At 40.2% G+C, this 13270-nt stretch overlaps 1 protein-coding gene across 1 annotated transcript in view; it reads right to left on the bottom strand.

Moving 5' to 3' along the window:
- Positions 1-3101: 3101 nt before the first annotated feature.
- Positions 3102-13270, bottom strand: part of LOC108794637 (type II inositol 3,4-bisphosphate 4-phosphatase-like) — a 125714-nt gene continuing 115545 nt past the window's right edge. The window contains exons 4-5 of the mRNA XM_018565711.1: positions 4506-4622; positions 3102-3155 (exon numbers count right to left, since the gene is read on the bottom strand). Of these exons, the coding sequence (XP_018421213.1) occupies positions 3102-3155; positions 4506-4622 (171 nt within the window). The remainder of the gene's footprint in view (positions 3156-4505; positions 4623-13270) is intronic.

Here is a 13270-nt window from a genome sequence, read left to right as displayed (position 1 = left end):
AATATATTAGGAATAATAAAGCCCACTTGCATTGCTGTCACAAGTAAAACATCAGCAACTGCCTTGCTGAGCACAGAAGAAGAGCTACAGTTAATGAAATTTTGTTTTATGCAATAGTCAGAGTTAATTGACCAGTAGACAGATTTTACCTTTTTGCATGGCTTTTAATTGGAAACGTCAGATTTGCTTTTCATCATGAATTTTATTTTATGACAACCATTTTCCAACACAGATAAGGACATAACTTTGCTGTCTGTGCTACTGCTTGCTCTGCAGATGACGACAGCCTTACAAAAATGCCAGAGAGAAGAGGGGGCGTGTAGTGGCATCGTACTAGTATATGAATGGCCCTGTGCCACCTGAAGCAACCTATTCTTGTCCTCTGGGCCAGTACCACTATCAGAGGCGGCTCTAGACTTTGTGAGGCCTTAGGCGAAACTCAAATGTGAGGCCCCCACTTACACCCATAATGAAAAATGAACTGTGATGATCAGCGATTAGAGCGAGCCCAAGGCCGGTGCAAAGATTTTGGCTACACAGGTCCCCCCCTTCCCGGCACCCTCAGCCTTATGCTAGCACCAGCCCTGGTCCCATGTAACCTGGGAGGTGAGCTGATTAGGGTTGCCACCTTGTCTTCCAGCGAAACCCAAACACTCTAGCACAGTGCACCATTTTTTTTTTTTTGCAGAATATACAGGAGAGGGAGCAAGGGAATACAGCCAGGTGAGAGAGAGGAAAAACAGCCAGGAGAGAGAGTGAGGAGAGACAGCCAGAAGGAGAGACAGCCAGGAAGGAGAGCGAGGAGAGAGTGCTGAGGTGATATGCAGGCACAACAGGGGGACTAGACTGCCCGGTCCCCCCGCATGTATTTGTGTGTGGAGTTGCAGGGCCTACATGTAGGCGCTGGAGCACAGGATGGCAATGAGCCGGCAGCATTTCTGGTTACACGCAGCCAGTGGCAAAGCTAGACATTCCGTCACTCAGGACAAAGACTCCCCCCAGTAGATGTTCTCCATTCACACACACCCCACCCCACCCTTCTGGGTTATCTTCTTTTGTCATGGTGGCGCCCCTCCTGATCCACCGCAGGTGAGGCTTCAAATCACCTCATTCTCCAGTTCTGCTTCATTAAAGGAGAACTATGAGGTGAGTGATTTAATCAGCATGTGACATAGCTTAAAACCTTTTGATGTTAATATCACACTAAAGCTAGTCCATTTTTTGCTTTAAGTAAGTCCAGCTATTTTTTCTTTTGGATGGAGTAGGAAAGTATTACAATCCCTGTCATGTACTGATAAATGGGACTCTATTAGAGAGAGATTGTTGCCAGTACAGAAAGTGAGGGGAAATCTCTCTAACAGACCACAGAATAGGAATAAAACCGCAAGAGATGTTCTATTATTTGCCACTCCATCCAAAAAAAAAAACTTTAAGAGAAAGGTTCAAACTTTGCTTATGTCACTGCAGCTGTTTGTGTTCACACTGTGGAGATTCTACCTTAATCGCTGTATTGGTGACTACTTTCAACAAGATAGAAATTACATAGAAATTCTCACCAATGGGGGCAGACAGTGAAAGAGGTTTAATCTTTTAACTACTCTAAAAAAAAAAAAAAGTCATTTAATGGGAGTCCTACATTTAAAATCCCTGCTTTTTATTCAGCAGTAGAACCATGGCAAAATATTAGACTAATGAAAAGATTTAACACAGCCCCAACATATTTTCATTTTAAAGTTCTTTGTTATAATTGTTACAATGCCAGTGCCTCCAACAGAGAACATGCACAGAAGGACTAAAACACATTATTAAATAGCATTTTGTCAGCCTACCTTGCAGAACACAACAGAAACCCTCAATATAACTGCTAAGTATAAAAATAAATACCACAATAGCACCACAGTATTGATAATATTCAGTGTATCAAAGCTCCAGTCCAATTTACTGAACATAAATATTTGAAGCTTAACCCACATTAACAAAAAGATTTATACCCCACTTGCTTGCAAGTACTTTCACGCATCTTGACAGAGTTGAGAACTGTGCGCTGATTCACTTGGAAAGCCGTCTCTACTGATCAGATTCCAAGAGTGCAAGAGTGATTGACCTGGCATGCACTTCTCATACCAAAGTACACTAATGTATAGGCTTATACTCATCACTGCTTGGCTCATGACAAACCGGTCTGTAAACAGGAAAACAAGACTAGGTTCTTCACTGAAGCATCTCAACATTCTTTTGACATCTGCTCACTTCTATCTAAGACAATAAGGGATTCTTAGTAAATACTGCCTGAAACGTTGTCACATGTACAGTGATTTGTCTGTAACAATCAATCACCTGGCTATGTATTGAAATGTTCTATAATTGCCTGTTTCATTTCTATTGTATTCAATTCAATGTATTTTATACACCAATGATGAACAATTCTAAATGTGCTGAACTGCACAAACACGTTTGATGAGCCCATGGAATGTATCCACCTCTGAATGAATGGTGAACATGAATTAGATGTGAATGAAGGCCAACAATGACTAGGAACTACAATGTCCCATTTACCCTCAGAAACGTTATTACACCGCAGACTGTGTCAAAGGATTCCCTGGTTCTGAGTGGGTTTTATGAATGATTACACCAATTCCGTGTTTAGCCAAAAGACTTGCATTTTTGATCAATGTGATAAAAGTGGTCATAAAGCCAACTTTTTTATAGTAGGACTTATAACCACTGTTATGTTTTAATTTCTGCCTCTGTGAATTTACCTTCTCCATTTGTCCTGGTAACCATGGTCACAGGGACTGAAAGTGAGGGAACATCCAAATTGTTTAGTTATCAGAACACAAATAGAGGTAAATCTTCCAATGGGGTAACTTTCTCCTGTGACGACTGTTTAAGATAGGAGTTCCCTCACTTTGGGGAAATTTACTCTCACTTCCTGATGTGTCTACAGGACAGGAAGCAAAGGGAAATCTCCATAATGGGAGATGGAATAAAAAAGCATAACAAGGGTTTTAATCCTTCCCTACTTAAACGAAAAAGTTTGGACTGTAGATAGGCTTCTAAGACGCAAGCAATGCTAATTACCGGTCTAGTCGTGTTATGCTTCAAGAAGCTGCTTTTGTAAGAAAGGTGAACCTTTTCTTTAGCTGAACATGTTTCTAAAGACAATCAGTCAGAGGATAATATACATTAATGCATTGATTCTAAAACAACTAGGGATGTTCAGATACCAAGTACCGTACTCGGTACAAGTATAAGTACAGATACTTTTCCAGCTAGACTAGACTAGAGAAAAATTCAAAAGTTAGGAGGCAGCTGTCATTTTTAAGGAGCATACAGAGCTCCTGGGATTTGTGTATCCCTGTTTTAATGTATGATTTTTTTTTTTTTATAAATATATATAAGGGATGCACCAATACCATTTTTTCAAGTACAAGTACTGATACTAGTCCACATATACAAGTACTGATACATTTTTTTTTTATTGTCCTGTGACCCTTTTCTGTACTCCTCGCATAAAAAGTTCTGTCAATGAGTCCTGTTTGGTGTTTTAATGAGAAGTCACTTTTAATCAGTACATTAAACCCAACTAAACAGAATACTAATGCACTCAAAAATTAACCACTCAACACGTTTACACAGATTATTTGAAATTTCAAAAGCCTTATAAGACCTATGTGTTAATATGAATATTTTAATCTCCTCACAATATGATACATAAACGATATATAGAAAATAAAACAAACTAGCACAAACCATGAGGTGTAAAGTGGTCACTTTTCACACAGCGACTACACAGAATATAAAACAGTCAGCAATGTTATACACCAACAAGGCAATCCTGTTACTGATTTCTGCTCATCAAGAACAGATTTAGTGATAAATCAGGGATGTAAATATTGTAAGAAATATGTCAGACAAAACTTTCCAGACTGCCAGCCGAAGATTTATGTTTGAGTGTTGGATTTTACTTGAGTGGGCTCTTCGTTAACGTTTTGCTAACAATGACATAACAGGTTACCAGATTGCTGTGAAGAGGCCCATTTGTACAAGACATATTTTTCGTAAGGTTATTTGCAGTGTTTAATTTAATCCATCTGTTCCCTTTCTAGGGCTGAAGAAACCACAAGATTCACTCCATTGAGCTTTAAAGACAGCGGCAGTTAACCCCTTTCCTGCCAAAACATCTCTTAAAATGCATGCCTCAAGTCAAGCCAAAAGCAAAAAAAAGGGCTCCGTTTATAAAACATTATGCAGAACACACAATTTTAAAGAGCAGCTGCTTGGCCGTTGTGGCCTCTGAGCTGAGACCAAAACAGCATTTACCCAGCTTGAAAACAGCCACTTATCACTTTAGTGTGTAATTAGGGAGCTGACCAAATAGAAAATTGCACATCCAATACACTTACCCTGTCCATAGCTAGCTTTAATGTCATTCTAGAGAGCTCTGAAGTGGAGGGATGCAGGCAATGAAGTGAAGAAAGAAAATGTGCCACAGGGATACTCACGGTTTCTTGAGACTTATCCTTGACATCATACACCGATAGCTTAATTTTAGTTTCTTCGTAGATGGGATACTCCGAGGGAAACGTCACACCCGTCAGAAACAGTGGATCTCTTGTTCCCTGTATAGCACAAGCAGACAGTCTGAGCTCAATGAGGTGGCAGCTGCTGGCAGCAGAGAAAGCAACTGACAGACAAGCAGGCAGACAAGAGTAAAAAAGAAAAGATATCGATTTCAAAGAATACTTTCAGTCTATCCAAAGTCTGATGTCGCCAGCAGCCTCTTTTGGAGTATAACTCAGGCATGCTGAAATAAATTAATCTGGAAAAACACAACAGACTAGCATCGATCAGTTAAAAAAAACAAAAAAACTGAACGCCTATCTGTCATTATCTATCAGTGGCGGTCTTCCTGTGCAGCAATAAACTGTTTATTTCCTAGGCCAGTCTGTTGTGTTTCCTTGGGGCCAGCTGTCACAGTGCTTTGTGTCTCTTTTGAGGGGACCTGTGCTGTAATTTGTACAAACAGCCAGGAACTATTCTAGTATTATATATATATTCTAGTATTTGGGGATTACATTCACAAAGTGAAGCATCCAGCTGACAATGATATCTATTTCTACAAACCCTGTTTGCTGTCAGGTTCACACACACAGATTTAGACTTTGTTCTTGACAGTTGCCTTTTATCCATTCACTCATTTTTATAACACCCAGTTGACCTAAATATCCTACGAGAACATCTGTTTTAAAATACTGCTAATAAATCCTTTCTCTTCATCAGGATACTTAACTCACCTAAACACTAGTGGTATTTTTAGAATTGACATACAATTTGTCTGATGGGGTTTTTTTTAGCATTCAGGCTAAACTGCACATTATTTTTGCTGATGACATGAACTCCAACATTGATCTTCTGAGCTGTACCCATGTTGATGTTATCACTTTAAAGCAAGCCTGTACATTACATTGTTCTTTCAGGGCAAAGTAACAGGTTTTCTGGATAACGCATTTGCTTTAAAGGTTGTACTCACCTCCTAAGCACTTCCCAGCCTCCCCATTTGCCCAATGAATCTACAACAAATTTGCTGTATAATGTTTGGGTTAAAGCTTACACAAGACTAGCGACCCTTCTGCATGTGACAGCACCCAGAACTGGCCATTGGCAGCTGAGGCTGCATTGCTAGAGTCAGTGAGAAAGTCACCTCTTCCCCCATATTAGGAAGTATAAGGTTCTATCCAAGTGCCCTGCAGGTAAACAGATCAGTAGGGAGTGATCGAAATACATACTAGCAGGTCCACATACCAAACCTGTTACTTTGCCTTGAATGAGCAAAGTTCAGGTTCAGATTGCATCACTAACCTACTTACTGACATATCTACATGGATGTCACACCACTCCCTCAAACTAAATCTGTCCAAAACTGAACTTATAATATTTCCTCCTCTCTGTGTTCCCTCCCCCGACTTCTCCATCACAATCAACAGCACTACAATCAATCCCTCCCATCAAGCCAGGGTGCTCGGAGTAATCCTTGATTTTGAGCTCTCCTTTCAGCCCCACATCCAATCACTATCCAAATCCTGCCGAATCAACCTTCATAACATTTCCAAAATTGGCCCTTCTTAACACATGATACGGCAACTCTTCTATTTCACTCCCTTGTAATATCTTGTCTTGACGACTTTAACTCCCTCCCAGTTGACCTACGACTAAGCACGCTACGCACCCCCTCCAGCCAAAAATATTACAATATTTTGAATAGGGAAATGGTATAGCTTATGTCATGATATTATTGCTATTATTGCTATTACTGTCTTTATTGGGGTGAAACGGTCAGTTTAAAGTACCTCCGCCCAGTTAGACATACTAGGTAATGCTTTAAGAAGAGTATCTTTATACAAACATGTCTAAGCAACCTTTGGACTCAAAGGAAAAGTGCCTCTTCTCCAAGATAATCATAAACTGCCACACACCTTAACCTATCAAGAAAACTAAGCCTAGCAATCCTTCAAAAAACGGGTGTAAATTGAGGTGGTTTTGGCATCACCAGGCAATATCTAATTGGCAGAAGATCCTGCAGTAGTTCCACAAAAACTGGTGGAACTATATATCTTTTCCTGGGAATGCATTTCCCTGAAAGATCTGAACTGAGACACAACTGTACAACCTGCTTTTAAAGGCTCACTGGATAAGGCATTGCAGTCAGCAATGATGACCATTGCTTGTAGCACTATAGAAATCAGCTCATTGATCTCCCCCAGTAAAGTGAAACCTGATTTTTGCTATCGACTTTTGTATTTTGCACTTCATTGAGGTTCTTTTTGTGTTAGTCATGGAACATGCTATGAAACAATTAAAAGCCTGTCTGCTCCATAAATCTAAGAAAATCTGATAATGGCTTCCTACCCAATACAGAGTGATATATGTATCAGTATTATTAAAATATAGCCACACAGATGAGTTACTGTGGCTGACATAAAATCTCTCTGACAATTCCGCTTTTTATTTATGGGTGAAAAAGTGATAAGCATTGCATACTTACAAAGATATGCTTCTGTTGAGTGGACGGTATAAGTTTGAAGGCTGGCCGCAGGCTAGCCTGGATTTGTGGGAGGAGCCAGTGCCTTTAAAGACGGCACGGCTCACAGGGAATTACGTCGGCGGGACACGAACATCCCCACCCGCCCATTCCCCTTGCTTTCATTCATTCATTTCATTTTACATTCAGAGTATGCCCCCTTTTAGGCATACTGACCTGAGAATGCCAAGGCACACCACAGGCCATGGGGCGGGGTTACTAGGTAATGCTTTAAGAAGAGTATCTTTATACAAACATGTCTAAGCAACCTTTGGACTCAAAGGAAAAGTGCCTCTTCTCCAAGATAATCATAAACTGCCACACACCTTAACCTATCAAGAAAACTAAGCCTAGCAATCCTTCAAAAAACGGGTGTAAATTGAGGTGGTTTTGGCATCACCAGGCAATATCTAATTGGCAGAAGATCCTGCAGTAGTTCCACAAAAACTGGTGGAACTATATATCTTTTCCTGGGAATGCATTTCCCTGAAAGATCTGAACTGAGACACAACTGTACAACCTGCTTTTAAAGGCTCACTGGATAAGGCATTGCAGTCAGCAATGATGACCATTGCTTGTAGCACTATAGAAATCAGCTCATTGATCTCCCCCAGTAAAGTGAAACCTGATTTTTGCTATCGACTTTTGTATTTTGCACTTCATTGAGGTTCTTTTTGTGTTAGTCATGGAACATGCTATGAAACAATTAAAAGCCTGTCTGCTCCATAAATCTAAGAAAATCTGATAATGGCTTCCTACCCAATACAGAGTGATATATGTATCAGTATTATTAAAATATAGCCACACAGATGAGTTACTGTGGCTGACATAAAATCTCTCTGACAATTCCGCTTTTTATTTATGGGTGAAAAAGTGATAAGCATTGCATACTTACAAAGATATGCTTCTGTTGAGTGGACGGTATAAGTTTGAAGGCTGGCCGCAGGCTAGCCTGGATTTGTGGGAGGAGCCAGTGCCTTTAAAGACGGCACGGCTCACAGGGAATTACGTCGGCGGGACACGAACATCCCCACCCGCCCATTCCCCTTGCTTTCATTCATTCATTTCATTTTACATTCAGAGTATGCCCCCTTTTAGGCATACTGACCTGAGAATGCCAAGGCACACCACAGGCCATGGGGCGGGGGGTGGCGGGGTGTCACTTACTTGATAAGGCTCAGACCACAATTATGATTTCTCTGAAATTAGGTAAAGCAACCTAATAATTGGGATGCTTAAGGCTATGTAAATATCTGATGTTTAAATGCATGATACACATTTAGAATTAACCCTCGATGACAGGTAAAAGTTTTCTATTAAGGTTCTTTATTATTATAATTATAAAATCATTAATCCAGCAGAAAATAACATGCTTAAAAGTAATGTGCCTTTGAAAGATAAAGTAACAAAACCAACATTTGTTGTAATATTCAGCCCTCAATCTAGAGATTTTCCCCATAGTACTTTTTTTCTGTCACTACATGTCATCATTTAAGCCACTTCCTCTATCTCCAGATCGTCTTGGTACAGCCCGAACCTGTAACACGACAATGAAAGTAGAAGCAGCACAGTGAAGAGCTCATATCTCTGTCACTCTGCTTTCTCTTCTTATCAGCATGCCTCTTGTAAGCACATGAACTGATTGATACCTTGTAATGCTTCTTCCTATTACACCTGCCCTGCTGTATAAGGACTTCAAAAGGGAAATACCAGGTCATATTCAGGTATTTATACTGCTTGCATTAAAAAATACTATTAAATAGAGGTGCAACAAAATTACATTTTTAAAACCGAAACAAAAAAATTCTAAACTTTTCACATTTTTAAAAATAGTTTATTTAAATTTTTTTATAAACTTACATTTTTTTTATATTTTATTTTCATTAAATATTTTTATTTTTTTACTTTACTGTTGGGGTCTTCGGGGAAATTTCAGGGGTCTAAACAGACCCGATAGTAGAAAAAGAGATTGACGACACAAAGACACAGAGTCCTAAGAGACACACAGGGTTATTCACAAAAGGGTGAAGAGTTTGGAGAAGGCAGGAGAAGTGAACAATCTAGACCAACATAGCTGAACTGGAAAGTTAGCTGCAGTATAGTGATATACCTGTAAAGAATTATATGAAACATGAACATGTATATGTATGTATAAATTATGCATGTAAAATGGATTGTAAATATACAAATCAGCAATAATCTTAGAAGTAGAGACATGTTATTTGGAGATTTTTCCAAAAGTGCCATTTTCATAGTTGAAGTGATACTAAACTCTGGAGTTAAATCTTAAAAATGCATTCAACTACCCTAATTATTAACAAAACTGGACCTTATTTGTTTATCACTCAGCTGTAGATCCTCAAATCATCTCTGAATTGGTGCTGACACTGTTCTGCCTTCTGGAGGGTGACTACTTTTGTTCCCAATAGTCTCTGTGTGTGTTGCAAAGTAGCCACTGCATCAAGCTTGCCCCCGGGATGGACTACAATCTCACATTTAGTTAACTAATTTGCATTGAGACTGTAGTCCATCACAGTAGTGAGCTTGGAACGGTGGCTACTTTGCAACACACACAGAGACCATGGTGAACAAAAGTAGCCTCCAGAAGGCAGGACAGTGTCAGCACCAATTCAGAGATGATTTGAGGTCCTACAGCTGATTGATAAACAAATAAGGTCCATGGTAGTTGAATGCATTTTTAAGATTTAACTCCAGAGATTAGTATCACTTTAACTATGCATTAATGATTACAGAGCTGCAATCATTTGCATTTTTATATTTGCCTAGAATTCAACTTTAAGGGGGTTATTCACTAAAGAGCCGAAGGATTTAGCCGAACGTTCGCTTTGAGATAGCAAACAGAATGACCGAGCCGAATGCTGAGCCGAGCATTTGACTATTCACTCTCTGCTGTTTGACCCCTTGAATAACAGGGGAGAACGTTCGCCTTAGCCAATCCAGATGTTTCATCAGCTGAGGCGAACAGGTTCTTCCCTTCGATTCGGCCGAACTTGCTAAGGCTGTTCTGACGAACAGAAGGGAGGTGAAGTGAGCCAAATGCAGCCAATGAAAGGCTAAAAATAGCCGTATAGGACTGCAGTGAATAGCCGAACATGCTTTGGCTCACTTCGGTTCGGTTATACATTTGGCTGCCTTTGGAAGCTTAGTGAAAACCCCCTAAGTCTAAACGGATATATAGAACACAGTTTGATGCAATTATAATTAAATGTATTTTAGTTTAGAACTATTTTGAATCTGACTTAGTATCGGCCAGCTGAAATCCCTCACACAGCAGTACTAGACTGGGCAAGGAACCAACCAGGCTCTCCTGTTGACTACACATATCCTCCCAAGAGGAGAGAGCACACTACCAGGGCAAGCTCTACTGCTTTGTAAAGTCCTGACAGAGTAAAACTATAAACATGCTCTGCAGATGGAACAAAGGAATTACCTTATGTGCTGCTGCTCCATAGACTGAGGTGGCTCCTTGACCAGACTGTACTGCTTAACTGCAGCAAAGTATGGAGGAAGTTCACCATATTGGTTATGCTGCCTGGCACATTGGTATGGTTCTTAGGACTGACTAAATAGAAGGGCAAATCCTTTGGCCAATAAAACATTTTGCATATGAAGTATTACATCAATGGCTGGCACATGTTTTTAACAACATGGCTAGTCAGTAGCAGACTGATAAATAAGTTCTATAAAATAATAATAGGGATCTGGTTTTTAAAAATGCAGTTGTATCCACTGGTGGAAAATGTCAGATTTCATGCTTTTCTGCCCCTAAAAATGCCCAATATCCACCTCGCACAATCAAAATAATGTAAAAGTATGGCACAGTATACACAGAAGGGGCAGCGTTAAAGGAGAACTATGAGATGAGTGGTTTCCACTCACCTCATAGTTCTAGCCGACCTGTGACAATGAGACTGTCACAGGTCGGCTCAGTAGATCGGGAGGTGAGCGAACACATACCAGGTTCGCTCACCTTTCGATCCTGACACGGCTCTCTGCCGTGACAGGGGGAGGGGCTGGATTCCCCTCTCCCCGCTCCGATCTGCCAGCGCTGACTGGCGGAACGGACGGGGGAGGGGGCGGGTACAGCTGGCTCTGCCTCTAGATAGGCAGAGCCAGCTGTCACTCACGCAGCTGGGCGGATCCCGTCATCTACGTCGGGATCCGCTCCGGCTGCGGCGTCTCAGTATACCGCGAGCTGTAGCTGTAGCTCGCGGTATACTGAGCTTAGGGTAACGGGAGGATGCTAGTTTGTGTCCTCCCGTTACCCTAAGGAGAACTATGGGGAAAAACACTGACCTCATAGTTCTCCTTTAAGCCGCTTAAAAAAAAATGTGAAGTGCAGCGTTCAAGGACAGTAATGCAGAACACTGCTTAGCAATCTTTAAAAGTTCCCAACCCAAGACCAGTGACATGCATTAAAACAGACATGCAATAATGCTTAAAAAAAACACAAGGTGCATTTTCAAAGCGTTAGCAAGCATTTTTAATGCAAAGGTAAGCAAACACCAAAAGTTCCCAAACCAAAGAAAAAGTTGACACACATTACAAAAAAAAAACCATGCAATAGCACTAAAAATTTGAGGCACATTTTCAAATTGTTGAATTTTTTATGGAAACAATCCTAAAAGTTCCCAAACAAAGGGTAGTGATGCGTGTTTGGGTTTTGAATTTTTAATGCCAATGGAGACAAGCCTTAAGACAGTGCATTTGTGGAATTTTCATTAGTGTAGCCCTATCTCAGAAAATAAATGTGTCATCCATATAATGTGATGTATATGGGTATATTTAACATATACAGGTCACACTGTTACAATAGGTAAGAATGTGTTTCACTTTGTAATAATTAAAACATGCAATAACACCATTCTTTTCTGCACAGTAAACTACACAGTATGCCATTAGAAACTTTATAGACACTTAGGGGTGACAGATGTTTTCCCGCAATAATCCTTAAGACTGATGGAGATATTAGTTAAGTCTGTTCTGGAAAAATAAATCCTGTACAAGTAGAGTTGATGCTGGGCAACAATTTATAGCTATAGCTTCGTAAGACTGCATTAATTTGTATTTTCAGAGGCATCCGAGCACAACACTGCAGCTTCATTGTAGATTGTCATTTAAACATTGCAGTAACAACCCTCATTGTAACCATCTATAAGTAATTATAGGAACTGTGCAAAGAAGGTTTTCCCTGAAAATGTTGATCCTTGCCTTTTTTGTAACAAACTGAACATTTATATTCCTTCTTTTCTTAATGCTAGACTAGAATTTTGCAATACCCATTGTTAGCTGGGCCTTTCTAGATTCTGTTTATTTACAAGCACAATTTAAATGTGAAAAAAAAATAATGTCATAACGGTACGATTCAGGTTTACTCAATAAAAGAATGTAAAACCCAACAAACTAAGCATAAAGTGCAGAGCTTATGGCATGGCAAACAAACAGAAACCATGATTGACTGGTCTGGCTTTAGGTAATTCTCATAGGCTGCTATGGGTTACCAGCACTATGCTTTAATCAATTCTGATAGGCAGCTATGGGTTACTGCCACTTTGCTTCAGTCAATTATGATAGGCTGCTATTAGTTACCACCACTTTGCTTCAGTCAATTCTAAAAGACTGCTATGGATTAGCACCACTTTGCTTCAGTCCATTCTAATAGGCTGCTATGGGTACCACCACTTTGCTTCACCATTCTGATAGGCTGCTAGTGGTTAGCACCACTTTGCTTCAGTCCATTCTAATAGTCTGCTATGGGTTACCACCACTTTGCTTCAATACATTCTAATAGACTGCTAGGGGTTACCACCACTTTGCTTCAATACATTCTAATAGACTGCTAGGGGTTACCACCACTTTGCTTCAATACATTCTAATAGACTGCTAGGGGTTACCACCACTTTGCTTCAATACATTCTAATAGACTGCTAGGGGTTACCACCACTTTGCGTCAGTCCATTGATAGGCTGCTATGGGTTACCACCACTTTGCCTCAGTCCATTCTAATAGACTGCTATGGGTTATCACCACTTTGCTTTAGTCCATTCTGATAGGCTGCTATTAGTTACCACCACTTTGCTTCAGTCCATTCTAAAAGACTGCTATGGGTTACCACCACGTTGCTTCAGTCCATTCTAATAGGCTGCTATGGGTTGTCTCCACTTTGCT

The sequence above is a fragment of the Nanorana parkeri genome, unplaced genomic scaffold, assembly GCF_000935625.1.
Source record: "Nanorana parkeri isolate BGI_ZX_2015 unplaced genomic scaffold, ASM93562v1 scaffold878, whole genome shotgun sequence".
NCBI classification, from domain to species: domain Eukaryota; kingdom Metazoa; phylum Chordata; class Amphibia; order Anura; family Dicroglossidae; genus Nanorana; species Nanorana parkeri.
Note: the sequence above shows the minus strand (reverse complement) of the source record. Positions and strands in the feature narration are given on the sequence as shown.